The sequence below is a fragment of the Somniosus microcephalus genome, chromosome 1 (genome assembly GCF_052327205.1).
Source record: "Somniosus microcephalus isolate GS21.2 chromosome 1, FLI_Smic_1.0, whole genome shotgun sequence".
Classification (NCBI taxonomy): Eukaryota; Metazoa; Chordata; class Chondrichthyes; order Squaliformes; family Somniosidae; genus Somniosus; species Somniosus microcephalus.
The window spans coordinates 54,518,330-54,538,495 of record NC_140987.1 but is presented as its reverse complement, the minus strand read 5'-3'; the positions used below and the strand labels follow the sequence as shown (position 1 = coordinate 54,538,495).

The following is a 20,166-nucleotide window of genomic DNA, read 5'->3' as shown; positions in this document are numbered from 1 at the left end:
GATTTTCTAAAAGCATTTGCTAAAATACTACACATCAGACTTGGAGCAAAGATACTGGCATCTGGAATTAAGGGGAATGTGAGCACATGGATAGGTAGATGGTCAGAAGGCAGTGAGCAAGGTCAGGCTGGAATTTTCCTCTTTAAAAAAAACGGGTGGGTTTGGCGCGTGGTGGTAGTTACATTGTTAAAAATGGGATTCCCAACCTGATCCCACCTCCAAACCACCCACTTCCGGTTTGGGGAGGGGGGGGCGGTGTTGTTAGCATATGACCAACCCGCTCCCAGGCGGGCAGTACGCCAATTTAAATATTATAATGAGGTTAGAAGCCTCTTTTTTCACCTCCATTTTGAATTTAACTGCATGTGCACAGGTTTCACACAATACGTGAAACCCGGCAGTTAAACCAAGGCAAGGACTGCTGGATCCAGGAGGTAAGTGGCTTTATACCTACCTCCTGGATCCAGGGTCCCTGCCTAACCCACCCCCTCACGAGGCCTTCGATTGCCTTCCCAGGCCTGCGATCCCCACCATGAGGCCTCCCGTCTCCCCCCCGCTTCACCTCACCGATGATGCTCCGGCCAACAACACCCCCCACCTCCCCGGAATCCCCGATCCTCCACTGCCGAGCCCCTCCCTCAGACCGACCCCTTGCAACTGCAAGCCTACCCGCCCGCTGCCAACCAGCCAGCCTCTCAATCTGGTTGGCTGCGGGCGGGAATCCGAGGCCTCGCATGCAAACCAGGCCCTGCTGTTTAAAATCGGCAGGGCCTGAGGGAAACCCAGCTTCCTGGGAGGCCCCCCAACCCGCCTCCCTTGAGAAAATTCCAGCCTAACTTTCTTTAACTGAAAGATGCGGTGAGTGATCCAGATTAACCATTTCGATAAAGGTGGCAGTGCAAGTAAACAAGGCCATAAAAATAAAAAATAAAAATGAAATCCTTGGTTCTGTAGAAATATAAAAGGAGGTAATGTCTTGCACAAGACCTTAGTTAGACTGCAGTTAAAGTATTGTGTGCAGCTTTGGGTATCTGTTTATACAAGTATGAAAGCAATGAGTATGTTACCAGGAATGAGGGGTTACAGCTCTGAAGAGAGATCTGAGAAATTGGGCATTTTCAACAGAGCTGATGAGGTTAAGGGACCACCTAATGCAAGCCTTCAAGATTATGAAGGGTGATGATGAGGCTCCACTGGTCAGTGAGACAGTAATGAGAGGCTGCACAATTTAGATAACCACAAACAATTAAAAAGGGGTTTAGAAGTTAGAATGTGGAATTCTCTGCCACAACTTACTTTTAAAAGGGAATTAGCTGCTTACAAGCTTAAAGGATATGGGAAGTGAATAGGAGAATGAGATTAGACTAGGTGACTCGTGGAGACTTGATGGAACAAGTGACATATTTCTGTGCCTATGATTCTATGATACATAGCAACCAGAGCACTCTTGTCCCCCTGCTCCACTGAGTAAATATAAGTAAAAATATGTACCTGAAGCAGGATGAATGGGAAGTCAGTTAACCATAAAATTATAGTTATTCAGTCTTTCCTAATTTGAAGAAGCTAAATCTGAATTGATTACAGGCAATAACTGATGGTAAAGATAATTTACAGCTTTATTTTTAACAAACCCTTTTTATGTTTATTTATTTAACTAGGCTGCATAATTTGAATATAACAAATGTTACATTTTATAATTCTATCAACTGGCCATTCTACTTGTGTGAGCCTCAACAGTGAGTTTCAACAGGCTATTCGCCCATCGACAACATCACAATCTGATCATGTGCTCATCCAACATGTACACGTACAGTTTTTCCAGCAGCGGCCATGGCTGATGATTTATTTCCCATTCCTTAGCCCAGAGGTGCTGAGGCCATTTTGTACAGCCCCAGCTATCAGCTGTCAGAAAATCTGGCACAAACTAGGGATTGAGCCTGGGGCTTTCTGATCTTCCAAATTTGCACCAAGATCTCTCTAATCATTTGAATAATTGTGGGACAGCAGTAATATATGACCCATCACTGCTTTCCTTTTTCCATCCTGCACCCACCTCCTCTTCTGCTAGCAGTACCATCAGCAAGCAGGGCAATGAAGCTGCTTCTTATGCTTGCCAGGATAGATACTTCCTGAGAGTCACTTGAAATGATGACGGCTCAAAGTCCTTTTGCGCAGCTCAGAATTCCCAGTATTCCAAGTATAATGTGTTGTCGCAGCCTGACCACTTGCTGAGCATTAGCAGTCGTTACATACAATGACCATCAACATTTCTACAATCTGCTCAGTAGGTAATAAATCCCAATACAGACATTTTAGGGTCAGAAGATTGGAGAAGGAAATTGTTACCTTTCATCTTTGTGGAAAAAGTCATGACCACTGAATTTTAGAAGTGGAATAAAGAATAACAGAGTGTGTACTTTTCTGTTTGGTGACTAATTTAAGCTTGAATTTGTAATCTAGACAGTGGATCGACCCAAAGACTGGTATAAGACGATGTTCAAGCAAATACATATGGTGCATAAACCAGGTATGTTCAAGATTGGTGTCTGATTTATTTCATTTACGTTCCTAAATCAAACTGTGAACCTCGGAGCTCTCATTCCCATGCCACAGTATTCAACAACAGCTTGTATTTATACATCACCCCTTTGCTATAGAAAAACCTCCCTAGGTGTTTCACAGAGGCATAAGGGAGAAAATGGCTGCCGAGCCCAAGAAGGAGAACTGAGGTGGGGTGACCGAGGTTGGGTTTAAGGAGGAAAGAGGGGTTTAGAGAGAGAATTCCAAAGCAACGGACCTACAAGGCTGAAAGTACCGCTGCTAATTGCAGGGCAAAGGAAGGAGGGGATGCCAAAGGGGCCAGAGTCGGAGCAATGGCAAATACTGGGGAGATGAGGGGTGTAGCACTGGAGAAGGTTAGAGAGATGGGGAGAGGCGAAGCTATGGAGGGATTTAAACACAAAGACGAGAAATTTAAATTTGAGATGTTGGGGGACCAGGAGCCAATGTAGGTCAGCGAGGACTGGAGTGATGGACTAACAGAATTTGGTGCGGAGTAGGATATTGGCAAGAGTTTTGGATGAGCTGAATTTTACAGAGGGTGGAGAAAAGAAGGCTGGCTAGAATATTGGAACATTTGAGTCTGGAGGTGATAAAGGCATGAATGAGGGTTTCCGGCAACAGGTGGAATGAGGCAGAGATGGAGGTTAGCGATGTTAGAGAGATGGAAGTAGGCGTTTTACACACCTCCCAATTTTCTTTTATATTGATGGAAATAGAAAAAAAATTGAAAGATGTGTAAATTAGGCTGCCCAGTAGCTATCGCCTGTTTTTCGCCTGATGATATAAGTCAAAATTACTTTGGATGTTTCTAAATGTGACTGGCAGATTTAAATATCAGTCTGCACTGGAACGGAAATCTGTTGTTTAGCATTTTTTTAATGGTTAGCCAGTTGTTTGATACATCATCATGTTTAAGAGCATCTAAACAAATCCACTGAGAAATCCATACAGATAGACTTTTTGCTCTCCTAGTATGAAGTGTAGACCTTCCGCCCAAGGGGACACTCCACTTACCCAATTCCAAAACACTTAGCAGCCAAGTCTTGGGGACTACCAAGTATTCAAAGGCAGATTGAGCACTCATTCTAGCAGCTGTTGCATCAAGTCTTGAGTTTCCTCACAAACTAAACCATGGGCACTTGCCTTCAGTGTAGTGATGGGACCTGTGCAGGACAGCTTGCAACTTGCTAGCCATCTTGCTGTTCTAGAAGTCTAAGTACAGTGCTGTATACCAGCTGTGCTTGGCACCAACTGCTGAATCTAGGTTTTCAGATGAGGGTTTTTGTTAGAGATTTTCCCACTGGGCAGTCGATGTTCTCCTGCAATGTGCTAAGCATCGGTTATCCCTCCCTTCAATACTGCCTCCTTTTTGCCACAACCCAATTCGGAACCTGATCCTGGCTTTGGAGGTTGGTTGGAGGAAGTCCTTCTGTTGTAAAGTTGGGAGCTCTGGACCATGATGAAGTGGTGTTTGGACACGTGTCTGATCTTAAAAAGTTAGTATTACCAACAAAGTGAAGCATTTTGAATCCTGTTTTCTGTGCTTCCCACGGTACATTTATGGGATGATTGCCTAGGTAACGTGTTGATTGTGAAATGGCTTTGAAACAAAATTCCCCAATACAGGAAACTTTCGTTTAACCGGAGGTTAAATGTCCGGAAAGCTCTATCTACCGGCAAAATTCAGGAGCCGTTTCCTATAAGTTTTTTTTACTTCTCGTTGCTTTTTTTTTTTACTTCTTGTTGCTTTTTTTTTCCAGTCAGGCTCTGCAAGGTCTAGCTGAAGCTGCAGCTTAGCTACAGAGACGCTTTTAAGCTGCGGCCGACTGTTTTGAAGCTGTTGCTAAGCAACAGGGTTTGTTGATTCACACGGAGCTCAAAAGCTCCGTATGTTTTAACATTAGCGCTGGTTTCTACGGCAGTTTTGATGGTACGGCACCAGCTCGGTCCAGTCAGTGCCGGATACCAGAAAGTTTCCTGTAATAGAACTGCTCAGATCTTTTATCTGTCTCTGTGCACCAGGGAGACATAGTAGCTTCATGATGCAGCCTGCACCCAGCTGCTTCAAATATTGCTTTAATTTTATTGTATTATCTCTTTACATGCTTGCTGTAGTTAGTGACCGGCTAGAAATTATGCCTTTTAATTTTTTTGCCGTTTTTTAAAACAAGTGAGCTGTTGGCTTCTAACTGATATTGCAGACCAATACATTGTGAGCACTGATGGCCATAATACCACACTGGCAAGCACAGGTCCAAGGAGGTGGGCAATGGATATAAATGTCAAGTGTGTAAAATAGGAATGGGTGGATTTGTTCACTGATAATTTAGGGAATGAGTAGTACAGCAGCACATATAAGCTTGAGAGAGATCTCCTGCTCCTACGTGTGAGAGGCACAAAGAAAGTAAAAGGAAATCTTGAAGTATGCAGTAAAAACAGAAAATGCTGGAAACACTCAGCAGCTCAGGCAGCATCTGTGGAGAGAGAAACAGAGTTCACGTTTCAGGTCGATGACCTTTCGTCAGAACTTTTCTAGAAGTATGTAGTCTGAACCAGTTAGGGTCAGTTTAGTAAGGATCCACCTTGATGGCTAGCCAGTGGTCTCTGATTTATAAAGATATAAAAGTAAAACTATTTGCCCAGTTCCATCAGTACTGATGGCAGGCAGTAAACCACTTTCAACATTCCTTTTTATTTTTTTAACAGATGATGGTGCAGATGCATTCAATGCTACATATGCATATGTTTATCCTGGTAAGAATTTTATATGTTTTGTTTTTAGATCTCAAATTAAACTAGAAAACAGCTGTTCCCAATTGGCCCACACTGCACTATCCACCCCAAGCATGTAAATGTAATGTGACTGACCCCCTCTCCTGGTCTTCATCCAGCAAGCCCTCACAGATAATCTCCACTTCATTGACTGTAAGCAGGTGGCAACCCCTTTAATGACACCATGCCCCCAAGTTTGATGGCCAACTGAAGCATTGAAAGTGGTAACAGTTATTGTCAATTCCAACACCACAAAGTATTGAAAGGAACCGTCCTCACTACCATTTCCCACTTTTGAATGACCAACCTTCACTACCCTTTTCCATCACTCAAGATGAAATTGCTACCATCCGATGCCCCCAGGGGCTTTACACCCCATTAAATGATGTTTCCAGTAATAAAAGATCAACCAAAGTTGCAGATTTCTTCCTTAATTCCAAAAGGAAATCAAAAAAGAACTTTAATTCAACCAATAATTTAGACATTAATGCTGTACTAACCAGGGTAAAAAGTCCCATACTATTATCCATAACAATCTGGTCACTACCTAAATTCGTTCATTCCTCCTACTGACTAGGTGATGATTTTTCACAAGTGTCTTTCTTTCGTGGTGCGTATTTCTCACCCCACCAGCCCCATTTTACCAAAAAGGGCAAGTAAACAACTAAGCCTGTGCATGAAAAGCTGCGAATGCTTGTAATCTGATATGAAAACAGAAATTGCTGGAAATATACAGCAGGTCAGTCAGCTCCTGTAAAGAGAAATGATACAATCTGAGGTTGACCTAACAGCTGACAAACCTGGGATCAGGAAAGGTGTCATTGAGTATATTTTGCAACAGCTTTCTATCTACTATTTCGGTCATAAATCTTAGCTAAGAAAGTTGCAGAGGGATAGGGAGAGTGTGGGTGTATGTTCTGTATTTTAAAGGGACAATGTCACTATGGCAAGATCCCCAACAAATCCTTTTGCTATGTTTAGACACAGAAGGGTGCAGTGACACACTTAGCAATGCATTGTGCAGCACTTCTTGTTTATCATTACAAATAAAAACATTATAAAACCAGACTGTAGCACAAACAGGTTTGGAAGAAGAGATGGGAGTGGAAGAGAGGTTATTAAAAGCATTTGTTTCTGGCTCAGATAGAAACTTGCCCTGTCCAATATGCCAACACTTTTTCTTCAAGTATTACATTTCATTACTCATCCAAGCATGAAAAGCTTACAGAAAACAAAGATATTTCAACTGTATGTGCCTTGCTCATTATATGAAATATCTTTCATCTTTGACTTTTTCTTTCATGTTCTAATTACACTAAATTGGTAATTCAATGAGATTGGGTGCCTCAGTGGCTTCGCATACTGACCTTTTCACCTCTGGGACCTGCATTCAAATCCAGTGCAGACGGATGGGCTGAGAGGCTCTTTGTGATGGCTATAAGGGGCTTACGCGAAAGGAGTTTGAGCAGTCTTAACCAATTTCTTACTGGGTGTGGGCATACAGCACAAAGCCGCAATCATTGGCGTCCAGTCTCACTCAGAGGCCACAAGGATGTTCTGGGAATTGGAAACGTCATACAGGTACAGTAGAAAGTAATGCTCTGAGGTTAAGTACCAATGCGCATTACAGGAGGATTTAAACTGCAGTAGAGCTCTCCCAATAGCCGAGTGGGTAAATACACCACATGGACTGGTATTAAGCCATAGTTTTGGTGCTCTCTTTTCTGCTGTCTGATTATGGTCTCTGCTCTGAAATGCAATTTCTAAATTTTTTTCTCCTTTCCTGTCTTTCTCCCGTAACTGGGTATGGTTCCACAGAGGCTGGAAGCTCTCCACTACTTCAACCAAGCAGCCAACCTTCACATGAACCTGGACTGAGAGTGTTGCTAGTCCACTTGACCATGGGGAGCATAATCACCAAGCATAATTCTCCTGGCCCAACGTGCACTTTCCAGCAATACCATTGCCGAATCCCCCACCATCAACATCCTGGGGGGTCACCATTGACCAGAAATTTAACTGGACCAGCCACATAAATACTGTGCCAACAAGAGCAGGTCAGAGGCTAGGTGTTCTGCGGCGAGTGTCTCATCTCCTGACTCCCCAAAGCCTTTCCACCATCTGCAAGGCACAAGTAAGGAGTGTGATGGAATACTCTCCACTTGCCTGGATGAGTGCAGATGCAACAACACGCAAGAAGCTCGACACCATCCAGGACAAAGCAGCCCGCTTGATTGGCACCCCATCCACCACCTTAAACATTCACTCCCTCCACCACCGGCGTACTGTGGCTGCAGTGTGTACCATCTGCAAGATGCACTGCAGCAACTTGCCAAGGCTTCTTCGGCAGCACTTCCCAAACCCACGACCTCTTCCACCTAGAAGGACAAGGGCAGCAGGCGCATGGGAACACCATCACCTCCAAGTTCCCCTCCAAATCACACACCATCCTGACTTAGAAGTATATCGTTGTTCCTTCATCGTCGCTGGGTCAAAATCCTGGAACTCCCTACCTAACGACACTGTGGGAGTACCATCACCACACGGACTGCAGCGGTTCAAGAAGGCAGCTCACCACCACCACCTCCAGGGCAACTAGGGACGGGCGACGCCCCGATCCCATAAGCGAATAAAAAAAAAAAAAAGTAGTGAGTAGCAGACAGAAACGGGTCCCTGCCCCCTTTTCCCCTTCCTCCCTCTCCTAGCCCAGAGACACAAGCCAAGATACTCTCTCTCTTCCCTGCTACCCAGCTGAGCTAAGCTAACACAGCACACACCAGAAATCAAGCCTGGGTCCTTCCTGATCAGTAGGGCTGCCTATCTTACCAAACCGTGCACTTGACCAGTGGAAAATGGGTTAGGGACTTCAGTGTAAATATCAGTGGCAGAGCATGTCTGAGCAAGTTTGTTTTAAATAAATGAGTTTTGTTATTTACCCACTATCCAACGAGAAAATAGTTAATACTGCAAGTGAGTACAAGGCAAGAACCATTTATGTCCAGCAAAGGAGGAGACCCCTCCACTCATGGAATTTTCAAAATAATCTCTGACAGAATTACTGAAATACTGAAAGTGAAGCTTTTTTGTACAAGAATGGAAGCAGTTATAGGAAAATCAACTCGGTTCGTGGTGCAGAAAAGATACAAATTATTAAGTTGCTGTAATGCATATGGGCCAGGAATTTCCCCAGTCATCTTCCTTCTCTTCCACAGTAACTTCTCCAGAAATGCACCAGGAACCCCAATAAAAGGGATTTACGCCATATTTCTGGTGAAGTTACGCTCGGGAGAAGCTCCAAGGAAATTCTCAGCCAATATCTTTTGAGATGTATCTGAACAAAAGTGTAAGCTTTTTTGTCTATATATAATATTTGCAAAGCCAACACTGGATTTATCCATTGTTTTCTGTTGGAAGATTAAAGAAAAATCTTTTTTTCCTTGTTTTGTGCTAGATAATTACAGCTCATTCACCTCTGTTCAGGCGCACCCTCCTCCCAAGACACATACTTACAGACCTTTATCAAAAAGTATCTCCGACAATGGTGTTGAATTCTTCAAGGACTCTGCTCCATTACCACCACCTCCACCTGTTCCACCACCTTCACAACCAAGATTGCGAGAAACAGGTCTCACAGAAAAGTAAGTGTAATAAAACCGGTCAAGCATATAGAACATTAAATTATTTGAGGTACGCAAGATCAACTATCCAAGGACTCATCGACTTCAAAAGTTAAATGAGAGTTTTGTTATTCAGTGGAACACTTTTCTTCTGTCTTTTAATTGCTGTGTCAAATTTTCAATATTAAAGGGGTTTACTCAATTTTAAGCTATCTGACTCCAGTTGCCTGACAGTTGAAAGTTTTCATGAGTGTACTCATTGGAGCAGAGATTAGAATAGGGATTCATGCTTAGTATTTCCATGCCATAACAAATCTGTTGCAGCAATGTGGAACATTTTTTCTCGCTCTCTCTCTGGCCTCGATTTCTATTGCGGGGTGGGGGGAGCGGGAACGGTGCGCATGAGCCCAATAGCGAGCGGTGTACCCAGAGAGTCCAGGGACGTAGGTGCCCTGCTGATCTTTAAGAGCAGGGCCTCCTTTCAATAAAACTTCCTGTAGTTCCGCCCGACACCCAGCCAGATTTACTAACTGGCCAGCGGGTGGGAGTGCGAATTTGGTGGCAGGAACTGTCCCCGGCAGTCAGTGGGGGGAGGGGGGGGTTCCAGGGCATTTGTATGTTACCGATTGATGGATGGGGGTGTTTGGGGGTTCCTTCACGATCAAAGATGGTGGGGGAGGTGGATTTCCCCCGCGATCGGTGGGGAGGCCGATTTCCCCCGCGATCGGTGGGGAGGCCGAGGCTGGGGAATTCCGAAGCGATCAGGGGAGGCTGGGGCAGGGGAGGCCCAAGGTCTCCTTGAAGGGCCTGGGGGAGCACTCCTGCTCCTCCTGGCCCACAGAGTCCAAAGAGAAGGACATTTTAAAAACTTATCTTGGCCTCTTATGGCAGGACTCCCCTGGCTTGACGATAATATTTTTGAATCTTAAGTAGGCCACCTCCTGCCTTCAGCAGGAGTCTCGTCAAGGACCTGAATCGCCGCCGTTAATATTATAGCGGCCGGGAATGCGGTGGGTTGGAGACAGGATTTTGATTTTAACCTCTTGCCCGCTCATTTCCTACCTGAGGGGACATGGGTGAGTGGAGGGTGGAAGTGGTTAAAACTGAGGCTTGTCTCTTTTTCCCTCTCGAAGTGCTCGTGAATGACTGAGTTGGGAAATGGTAAAATATCTCACAGGTGCTCTCTTTTATTAGCGCTGGGGCAAAGTTGCATAATTTTATCCTGCTCTACCTGAGCTGGGAGTGCTTGATTGTAGCACTGGAAACTGTTCCATTCCCAGGCACCTCTCATTTAAAAACAAACATTCAAATAAAAAGACCTCGCGCGCTCTCTCTCGCGCGCACGCTCTCCCTCACCCACACACTCTCCCTCGCCCACACCCACACTCGCACACACACTCTCGCACACCCCCACTCATACCCACACTCGCGCGCACTCACCCACACCCGCACACTCTCCCACACCCCCACTCATACCCACACTCGTGCGCACACTGTCTCACCCACACCTACACACTCTGGCACACACTGTCTCACACACTCACTCACACGCACACACACTCTCACCCGCACACACACACTCACCCACACTCCCACTCACACTGTCCCTCACACTCGCACCCCCACCCCCACACACACACTCTCTCTCTCTCTCTCTCTCTCTCTCATACACACTCTCGCGCACGCACCCACACTCTCACCCTCACACACACTCACCCTCACCCACACTCTCACCATCTCCCACTCGCACCCCACACCCTCGCCCGCACACACACTCACTCACTCTCACCCACACTCGCCCCCTCCCTCACGCCCCCACCCTCACTCACTCATTAATCAAAGAACAATTTGTGTAACTCGATACTGTAATTTTAGATGGTCTATTTTTTCATTTTACGTCCATTAAAGCATATTGCTGCAGCCCCTGCCCAGTCCTTGTAACTAAATCTAGCATGACATCACACCAGCATTATGATGGCATCAGGATGTCACCAGAACAATTTTAGTTTTCAAAGGAGACAAATTACTCTGAAATCATTTTTCTTGAATGCAGGTTACGATGTACTGTCTCAACAATTTTCACTGACAATTTGCACTATCATGTTATTTAATGCAATGTGTATCTTTTCTCTCCATGAATCTGCTATGTTCTCTTTTTCCCTCATAAGTGCCCGCTTAGTATACTAATTTACCACTTGGATATTTTGATTTCTGTCTCAGGGATATTGGTATTTGTGTTCTTTATCACAGCCAGAGAGTATACTAACTAGATTAACAATAAGTTTTTACTACCTAAAGATAACCATGTGAGTACCTTGGACATCTGTTGAAGATTTACTTCGTGAATTGCCCACATGCTATATGGTCTGAGTCCCCGAGTCTTTCATATTCATGTAAGTTGTGAAATGTGATGCCGGTGATGCAATGTGTGTAACAAATGTGATAGCTTTCACTTATCATTTTCTAGGAATGACTGGGATCCTCCTGATAGAAAAGTTGATACTCGCAGATACCGTGCTGAACCTAGAAGTATATTTGAATATGAACCAGGAAAGTCGTCAATCCTAGAGCATGAGCGTCCGGTAAGAACATTGTTCTAAACCATTGTTTCATAAGAAGAATAGATGAAATTCTGAATAAATAAATATATTTTTGTCATGGTAAAACAACTTAGTGAGTAGCTTGATGCCCAGTCAGGTTGTTCTAGATCTAGTGCCTGCCTGTTAGAAGTGATTTTTTAATACCCTTGACCTGAAACACACAACACAACACTGGGTGGGGAAGGGAGGGAGGAGCTGATGTCCCTTGGACTTTGTAAGGCACATTCCTGTTGGATTGTCGGCGATCATTAAATAGGACACCAAGGTGCAAACAGTCTGGTTCAATCCAAGACAGTGGCTGGAATGGGGGAGGAAATTGGTGGTGAGGGTCGGCGTTTGTGGCAGAGGCTGAAGACAATAGCTTCAGTCTTCTCGATGCTTAACTGGAGGAAATTGCGGCTCATGTAAGACTGGATGCCAGACAGTCAATCTGACGATGCTGAGGCAGTCTCGCGGCCAGGAGAGGTTGTGGAGCGGTAGAGCTGGGTGTCAACAGAATACCTGTGAAACCTGACCCCGTGTCTTCAGATGGTGTCAGAGGGCAGCCTGTAGATGAGGAACTGGAATAGTACACCAAATGCTGACACGAGCAACATCATGCTTGGCTTTGATGTCCCCTCATTGACAAATAGTCTTCTAACTCTTGCTGTCTTAAGTTCAAGTCTGAAGAATGGCCACTTGGTTGAAGTATTGAAGAGCTCCTGAGCTTGTCAATACCTATACAACTCTATTCCAAGATAAACCATCACCTAAAGGGGCGTGGGGAGAGGAAGAAAGAGTTTTTAAAAATTTATTTGATCTCAAAATGTGGGCGCCGCTAGTTTCCCTGAAAAAGTTTGATACAACTGAGCAGCTTTTTTTTATTATTCGTTGTTGGGATGTGGGCGTCGCTGGCAAGGCCAGCATTTATTACCCATCCCTAGTTGCCCTTGAGAAGGCCACTTCAGAGGGCAATTAAGAGTCAAACACATTGGTGTGGGAGTCAGACCAGGTAAGGACAGCAGGTTTCCTTCCCTAAAGGACATTAGTGAGCCTATTAAGGCAATTGGATAGCTTCATGGTCACTTTTACTGATACCACTTTGCCAATTTTTTTCAACTGACTTCAAATTCTCAAACTGCCATTGTTAGATTTGAACTCTGGTTTCTAGATTTTGTTTTTAATCATTCTTCGGGATGTGGGTGTTGCTCCCACAATGCTGTTGGGTAGGGAATTCCATGATTTTGACTCTGTGACAATAAAGGATGGTGTATGACTTGGAGGGTAACCTGGAGGTGATTGTGTTCCCATGCACCTGCTGCCCTTGTCCTTCCAGGTTGTGGGTTTGGGAGGTGCTGGCGAAGAAGCCTTGGCAATTTGCTGCAATGCATCCTGTAGATGGTGGAAGGAGTGGATATTTAAGCTACTAGATGGGGTGCCAATGAAGCCAACTGCTTTGCCCCGGATGCTTTTGAAGTTCTTGAGTTGTTGTAGCTGCACCCATCCAGGCAAAGAGAGAGTATTCCATCAAACTCCTGACTTGTGCCTTGTAGGTGGCAGAGAGGCTTTGGAGAGTCAGGAGGTGAGCCATATTACTAGCCCAGTAACATAACCACTTACGTACCCAGGTACAGGGTTATCCAAGTATACCAATTTTTTCTCCACTTGATTGGGTTTAAAAAAAAAAAAAAAATTTTTAAGACTGTCATGCACGAATCTTGTGTTCATACTCATAATGCCTGATTGATGTGACAGCATCTTACAGTCACTTCCTCATTTTTCTCTTGGCAACTACAAGGTGTTGCACTGTCCTCAAATGACCATTTGGTCAAAGGGTCTCGCGCGAAGTGTACCCGATGACAAGTGTTTGCTTGGTGTAGATGCAGCAAATCTTAAACATTTTTTTATTGAGTAATGAAGAGCTGGAGTACTTGGCTGACATGTTTAATTCATGATGTGGAGATGCCGGTGTTGGACTGGGGTGGACAATTGTGAGAAGTCGCACAACACCAGGTTATAGTCCAACAGCTTTATTTGAAATCTCAAGCTTTCGGAGCGCTGCCCCTTCGTCAGGTTCTCTTCACTTCACCTGACGAAGGAGCAGCGCTCCGAAAGCTTGTGATGTTTAATTCAAAGTGAGTTTCTGTACCTGGAATATTGATTTTAGACAATGGACTTGGTACACTGCTCTGCAGATGCAATCAAAAGCTCAAATTCACACCAGGGGTAAACATAGATGAAAGTCTTTGAAAGATTTTGTGAATTGTCTGTTTCAATTTACTTAATAGCACCATCCCCAAATAACACCAATTTATAACGTAAAACGAGCCCTAACTTACTGCAGAACTCTGAGCTTTGAGTTGTAAGTGTGTAAATGAAACCTACAGTGAAGACTTCCAGGATTAGAATCCTGCTAACATTATATCACAATGTAAGGAAGGGCAGGAGTGGCTTGTAAGTGGTAACATTATATCATCATAGTGCTAGGGGCCCTACCTTTCATTGAACTATCATAGTGGGAGGTTCTTGAAGTAGAGACCAAATGTAACATTCACTTTAGTTTTAAACTTTCGCTCTAAATGCTATGTATAAACCATGCAAAGTGTCTAAGATCTGATTTTTCCTGTGCATTGCTGCCTGACTGCAATAGTACCCATTGTATTTCAACTTAAGTGAATGTGTTTGTCAGTTATGATGTAAACGAGCAGAGTGTTGCCAGAGTTCCTTTAAAGCTATTAGGGCCTTGCTAATGTTCTGCACAGCTCTTGGTGTTCAGCAGAAGGAAATGTGAGGCATCAGTGAAGATTCTAGCATTTTCTGTTCAGCACAAAGAATGTTGGAATATCTGAAAATTCCAGCAGTTTAATTAAACTGAAAAATGTGTAATATTAAGCTCCCACCAACCTACGTGGCTGTATGTAACTAGCAGGGACACCAACAACCACAAATAAAGAACAAAGGAAATCAAAGCAAGAACAAGGGATATTTTTGTGTCTTTGTCTATAATTGCTGTCCAGCAATGAGGTAATAATGACATTATTGGGAATGTGTCTTGGTGAGCGAGGCATTTAATGTAATGGAGGTGCAAGAATAGGAGAGGGTGAGTTTTATTTTAAGAAGGATCTCCTCTTCTGTCTTTACCAGGTTTGTAAACAGCACTATAAAAATTTCATTTTATCACCAATCGTATCTGCTGGTAACATTGCTGTATGCTAAATTTGATTTTACAACTAAGCTTAAAAAAAATAATTGTCAAGAGTTCCCATTGGGGCTACAGTGCAGACTTTCCCAGATATGCGAGGGAAGATTTCCTTTGTTCTTTATTTGTAGTGAAATTACTGCCAACTGACTGATAACTGGGTGGTTTGGTTTCTACACTGTAACTCAGTTCTGCAGTGAGAAGCTCCAACTTGGGATTAATGGACAAGCTTGAATTTTAAAAACATTTTTGTATTCATTCTATTTTAACCCCTACACAACAAGAAAAGTGTTTTTTGTTTAATTGAACTTTATTGGCTTTCAATGTCTCCAGTCCAGTTTTACTGTACAGAAAAAGTATATTTTTTATTGAGGAAAATTGTCTCCAGTTTGGTTTTTTAAAATTCGTTCACGGGCTGTGGGCGTCTCTGGCAAAGCCAGCATTTATTGCCCATCCCTAATTGCCATTGAGAAGGTGGTGGTGAGTCGCCTTCTTGAACCACTGCAGTCTTCAGGATCATCAGAGTAGACATTCTGCAATGAAAGTGGCCCTGAAACCAGAATGGTGCTGTGAATCAGAGGGATCACAGAGCATCTTAATAATCCTCCGTAGTACCAGTGTGCTTCAAACTAACTCCCAACTTCTCCTTCATCTGTACAGTACCTAAATTTTGAATATGGCAATTTTTGTTCCATCTCTGCAGAAATGAACACTTGCACTAAATCTAGTAGGGAAAAAACTCTCAAATGACTTTTGCATAATGAAAACATTGATTTTCTTTGCATTCAGTGTATAAATGTACTACATCACAGCTACCATTATAATTTAATATCTCTATACCTCATGGACTTAAGCAGACATAACCAACATATGGGTCCTGAAGAAGGGTATATACCCAAAGCCTGGCCTGCTGAGTTTTTCCAGCATTTTCTATTGTTATTACCCAAAGCTTAAGTTTACCTTTTGCCTCTAAAGATAATAACTGACCGACCTATACATTTCCAGCAATTACAGGTTTTTTTCATACAGCCAGGCTGTTCATGTTTATGTGAAGTTCACTTCACTTCACTTGGTAATTATTGTCTCATATTGGAAGTCAAAGTATTTATGCAACATTGCACCAGAAAACAAAATACAGTACAGGTATTGCAGTCTTTCCTTTTAATAGTAAAATAATATGATAAAGTATTTTTTTTTAAGTTCAATGAGCTGGGCTAGAATTTCACCTTTTGACTATTTAGCTCCTGAATAGAATGAAAGAAAGTTTTATTATGTTATTACAATTAAGAAATATTCAGAAGTCATTACCTGCTTAATTTCTTACTATTCTCAAAGTCTAGTGCTACAGAGGCACAACTTTATAAAGACAGGAGGTTCAATAAGCCTCATTATGAGGTTTATAAAGAAAAAATACCTCCGAAAAAGAAGACTGCAGGAAGTAAGATGTCCTCAAGAAGTGTTCGAGAATTTGGTCTCAAACACCGAGAGGAAGAGCAAGAGCAAAAGTGGGTTGTAAGTGGCACACAAACTGGCGCAGCAACTAATCCGGCATGTTGCACTGGTGTTCAACAGAGTAACACGCTTCAGGGGTTGAAAAGTCCACTGATCCAGGATCTGCTTTTTTTTTTTTGATTAAGATCGCATAAAAATATTAGTCTATGATATGATGGGCCAGTGGTAACTGCTCCAATAATTCTATCCAAGTCTATTAAAAAACCGCTCTAAATATTTAATCAGCAAAATGAAGTGAACAATCTATGTAGTACTGAGGTATGGTCCTGGAGCATTAAGTGTTCAGCATTTGCTTTTCCGCCCCTGCTATTTTGCACTTCTTCTTTGGTAAAATTAAATTTAAAGGTGTCATTCAGTGGTTATGCAAGATAAGTCTTAAAAACAAATTAGCTGTCCATCAAAATATTTTGACCCAGTTTGAACAGATCTTTCACAAACTAGTGAAATTAATAAGGGCATAATCACCACTTTCTCTCTTTGAAGTCATTGAGATTAATGCAGAAAATGTAATTTAAAATGACCTCCAAAAATGAGATACCATTTGGAGAAATAGTTTATTCTTGTATTTAACATGATCACTTGAGAACTCTTTACCATTCACCTACATGGCTTATACTTTTGCTTTCATGTTCCAAAGTGTTAATCATGGTTATTAAGCACAAACCCTGCAGAACAGAATGCTGGGTTGCTCCACAGCTGTGTGTGCCTTGTCTATTTTTTTGTCTGTCCATGGGTGTGTCTGTCAGTCAGCTATAAAGCATTAAATGTTTTCAGGCCTTTTAGAATTCTACATACAGTATGTTGGATATATTGTCAATAGAAAATAAATGCTAGAATCCAAATGAATTCAACATGTATACCGTTTATGGTTCAAGTTGATTTTATTTTATATTAATTTTTTAATCAAATAACTTGTGCAGTTTAGTAACTTTCATACGATGAGGCCATCATGCTTGCTGTGTAGACATGGCATCTAACTGGCATTGAGGCACAGGCATGTGAATGCTGGGGGGAAAGGTTCTGCAGTGCTTCTTGTATTCACTGGTAGATTTTTTTTTTTGTTATGGGAATGCTCAGAAGAAATGTTAGGAGTGGCACACTGCATTACTCCTCCAAAGGGAGTAAGAAATCAAACATTTAGCTTAAAACAGGCAGCAGCATGTCCATATGCAGCATCAAAGCAGGACAAAAACCACAACAACTTGCATCATTATAGCACCTTTAACATCCCAAGGCGCTTCACGGGAGCGTTATCAAACAAAATTTGACACCGAGTCACATAAGGAGATATTGGGACAGGTGACAAAAAGACTGGTCGAAGAGGTAGGCATTAAGGAGCATCTTAAAGGAGGAGAGAGAGCGACTCCGAGGTTATGGGAGGGAATTCCAGAACTTGGGGCCTAGGCAGCTGAAGGCACAGCTGCAAATGGTCGAGTGATGAAAATTAGGCATGCGCAAGAGGCCAGAACTAGAGGAGCGTAGAGATCTCGGAGTGTTACAGGGCTGGAGGAGGTAAGAGATCGGGAGGGACAAGACCATGAAGGGATTGGAGAACAAGTATGAGAATTTTTTAATTAAGGTGTTGCCCATCCGGGAGCCAATGTAAGTCAGCGAGCACAAGTGTGGTGAGTGAACAGGACTTGGTTTGAGTTAGGATACGAGCAGCAGAGGACAACAAAAAATCATATCCAGAGTGGGTTGATGAAACCCACAGCAAAATATAAACTGAAGTATCTGTGCAAAATTCCTAACTAACTTTCATACCATCAAATAACAAAGCTATGACTTCTAAAGTTTTGATATTTAACACGATTATACTGTTAGGACAAATCTTTGTAACACTGTTGTGTTACAATTGAGGATTTCAAAAATAATGGATATCGTTGTAGAATTAGAGTGAAGGGTTGGACTAAGTGACTGGAATTCAAAGTGCATTAGCTTAACTAAGAGCAAAGATTTATTTTTAAACTGAAGACAATGAGAGGCCTGAATAAATGGCTTCCATTAAAGCAGCATTCCTTATAAAACAGCAATAGTTTTAAAATTTCCCTATACTAGTTACCCTTTATTGAATTAAATTGGTAGAAAGTAGTCTTTGAGACTAGTGGTTGCTTGAGACTGATTATAAATATATAAAGTGTATACAGTTTAATATTATGGGGTCTTTTGGCAGTCGACTACTAGAAAATAAATTGTGATGTACAAACTCCAGAAATATGTTGTGTACTGGTAAAATACTTTCAGCTCCTGTATCACCATCTTTATATTAACTCCCTTAGTTGCAGCTTTTGCTATGCTTGCTATATAACTGCAAACCTAAAGAAGGAGCCAACTGTGGGAACCAAATAGCATATTGGACACGAATCACTACCCCTTCACTTCAGTGATGAGTTTAACCCCATAAATGTTTCCTCTTTATAAAATTGGTCATAAGTTTGGGCAGTCTTAATACAGTTCTTAATGAGTTCAAAACACAAAATTGCCCACTGCTTAGCACAATTTGGATTTGAATAGATGGTCTCCAACTGAGAGACCATTAAAGACAGCTAGTTTGATGGATGAAATTGTCACACATGTTATGAACATACAAAAAGGACAGGTAAAGAGAACTGCTGTCCATCAAGTCTGCCCCAGCATGGTGTAATTTCTGCACACCACCGCCTCTGTTTTATTCACACACACACTCCCACACAGAGCTACACAATCTCCTGGGAAAGGCAAAAACAGATAGAATAAAAAAAATGGGAAATTCCTTTCCAACCCTTGAAGGCGATCAAGCAAGACCCAGGAGGTTGTGGTGACTGAATGACAACTCCTGATGTTACACCTACCGTCTATTTGTAGATATATTTGCCACTCTCAGGAACGCATCCAGCTCCCAAATGACGGCTTGCAGTAAAGCCGTATGTGCTGGCTACTTGTACCAGAGGTCTACGACACTGAAAAGAAATAGTTGCTAGCTTCTAACCTCATTCTTTGCTTTTGCAACATGTACTTATGTCACCTGGTCCTCCTTTAGCCCAAGCTCAGCCTATCCTGATAGCTGAGGCCCCTTAAACTAGGTATCAATCTATTGGCCCTTCTCTGAACTTTTTCCAGGGCTTCTGCTAGTGATTGGTCCCTATGCAGAACCATTACCCTTAATAACTACTTTCTGGATATGGGAAAGTACCAATTTCTTATCCAATCAAGGCTCAACGTTACTTATTCTTTTGTGCAGCACTTTGTATCTTGGCTTTAGAAAAGCCTTTAACACATTGTTGACTGGGCTTACAACATCTACCAACTTTGTAGCTTCCTCAAAAAATTCAACGAAGTTGATGAGACAGAAGCTTCTTTCTCAGGAAAAGTGCTGGGATTTCCTACTAACCTTTTTGTTTGCCAAGTGGTTGTCTCTTCTAGCAACCTGCCTGTTACCAAAAGTCAAGCTAATAGGCCTGTAGTTTCCTAGTTCTGACTTATTGTCTTAAAAAATATATATATATTGGTACTATATGGGCCTCTCTCCAGTCCATGGGAAGAATCCAAGATGACGGCGAGCTATTAAATATGAGCAAGTGGCTCACAGAGCACGGCTCCCATTTCTTTGAGCACCCTGGGGTGAATGCCATCAGGGCGAGCAGCCTGATCCATTATCTGCATCTACTTTGACACGTTTAATGATAACATCAACACTATGTTGAATTATTGGTAAACCAGCATCCATCCTCAATAGTGAAAATTAAAAAAAGTAGCCATTTAATACCTCTTCCATATCCTGGGACTTCACCTGAATGTGCCTTCAATGGCTCTCAATAATCCTTGATGGCCTCTGACTCCTAACATGTTTGAAGATGGCCTTGCCATTACTATCACACCTATCCACTGTCCCCTCCTGTAGTGCCCTTTTGGCTCATCTGTTGGCAGCTTTTGTTGCCCTCCGCTG

At 42.6% G+C, this 20,166-nt stretch overlaps 1 protein-coding gene across 5 annotated transcripts in view; it reads left to right on the top strand.

The window, feature by feature from the left end:
* Positions 1 to 20,166, top strand: part of sorbs2b (sorbin and SH3 domain containing 2b) — a 308,730-nt gene that overhangs the window by 194,960 nt on the left and 93,604 nt on the right. For 3 of the 5 annotated variants that reach the window (XM_085981513.1, XM_085981522.1, XM_085981494.1), the window contains 4 exons: positions 2,461 to 2,527; positions 5,269 to 5,316; positions 8,786 to 8,972; positions 11,419 to 11,533. In XM_085981513.1, the coding sequence (XP_085837639.1) occupies positions 2,461 to 2,527; positions 5,269 to 5,316; positions 8,786 to 8,972; positions 11,419 to 11,533 (417 nt within the window). Of the gene's footprint in view, positions 1 to 2,460; positions 2,528 to 5,268; positions 5,317 to 8,785; positions 8,973 to 11,418; positions 11,534 to 16,064; positions 16,242 to 20,166 lie in introns of all 5 variants that reach the window. The other 2 variants (XM_085981485.1, XM_085981502.1) reach the window with 2 other exon arrangements.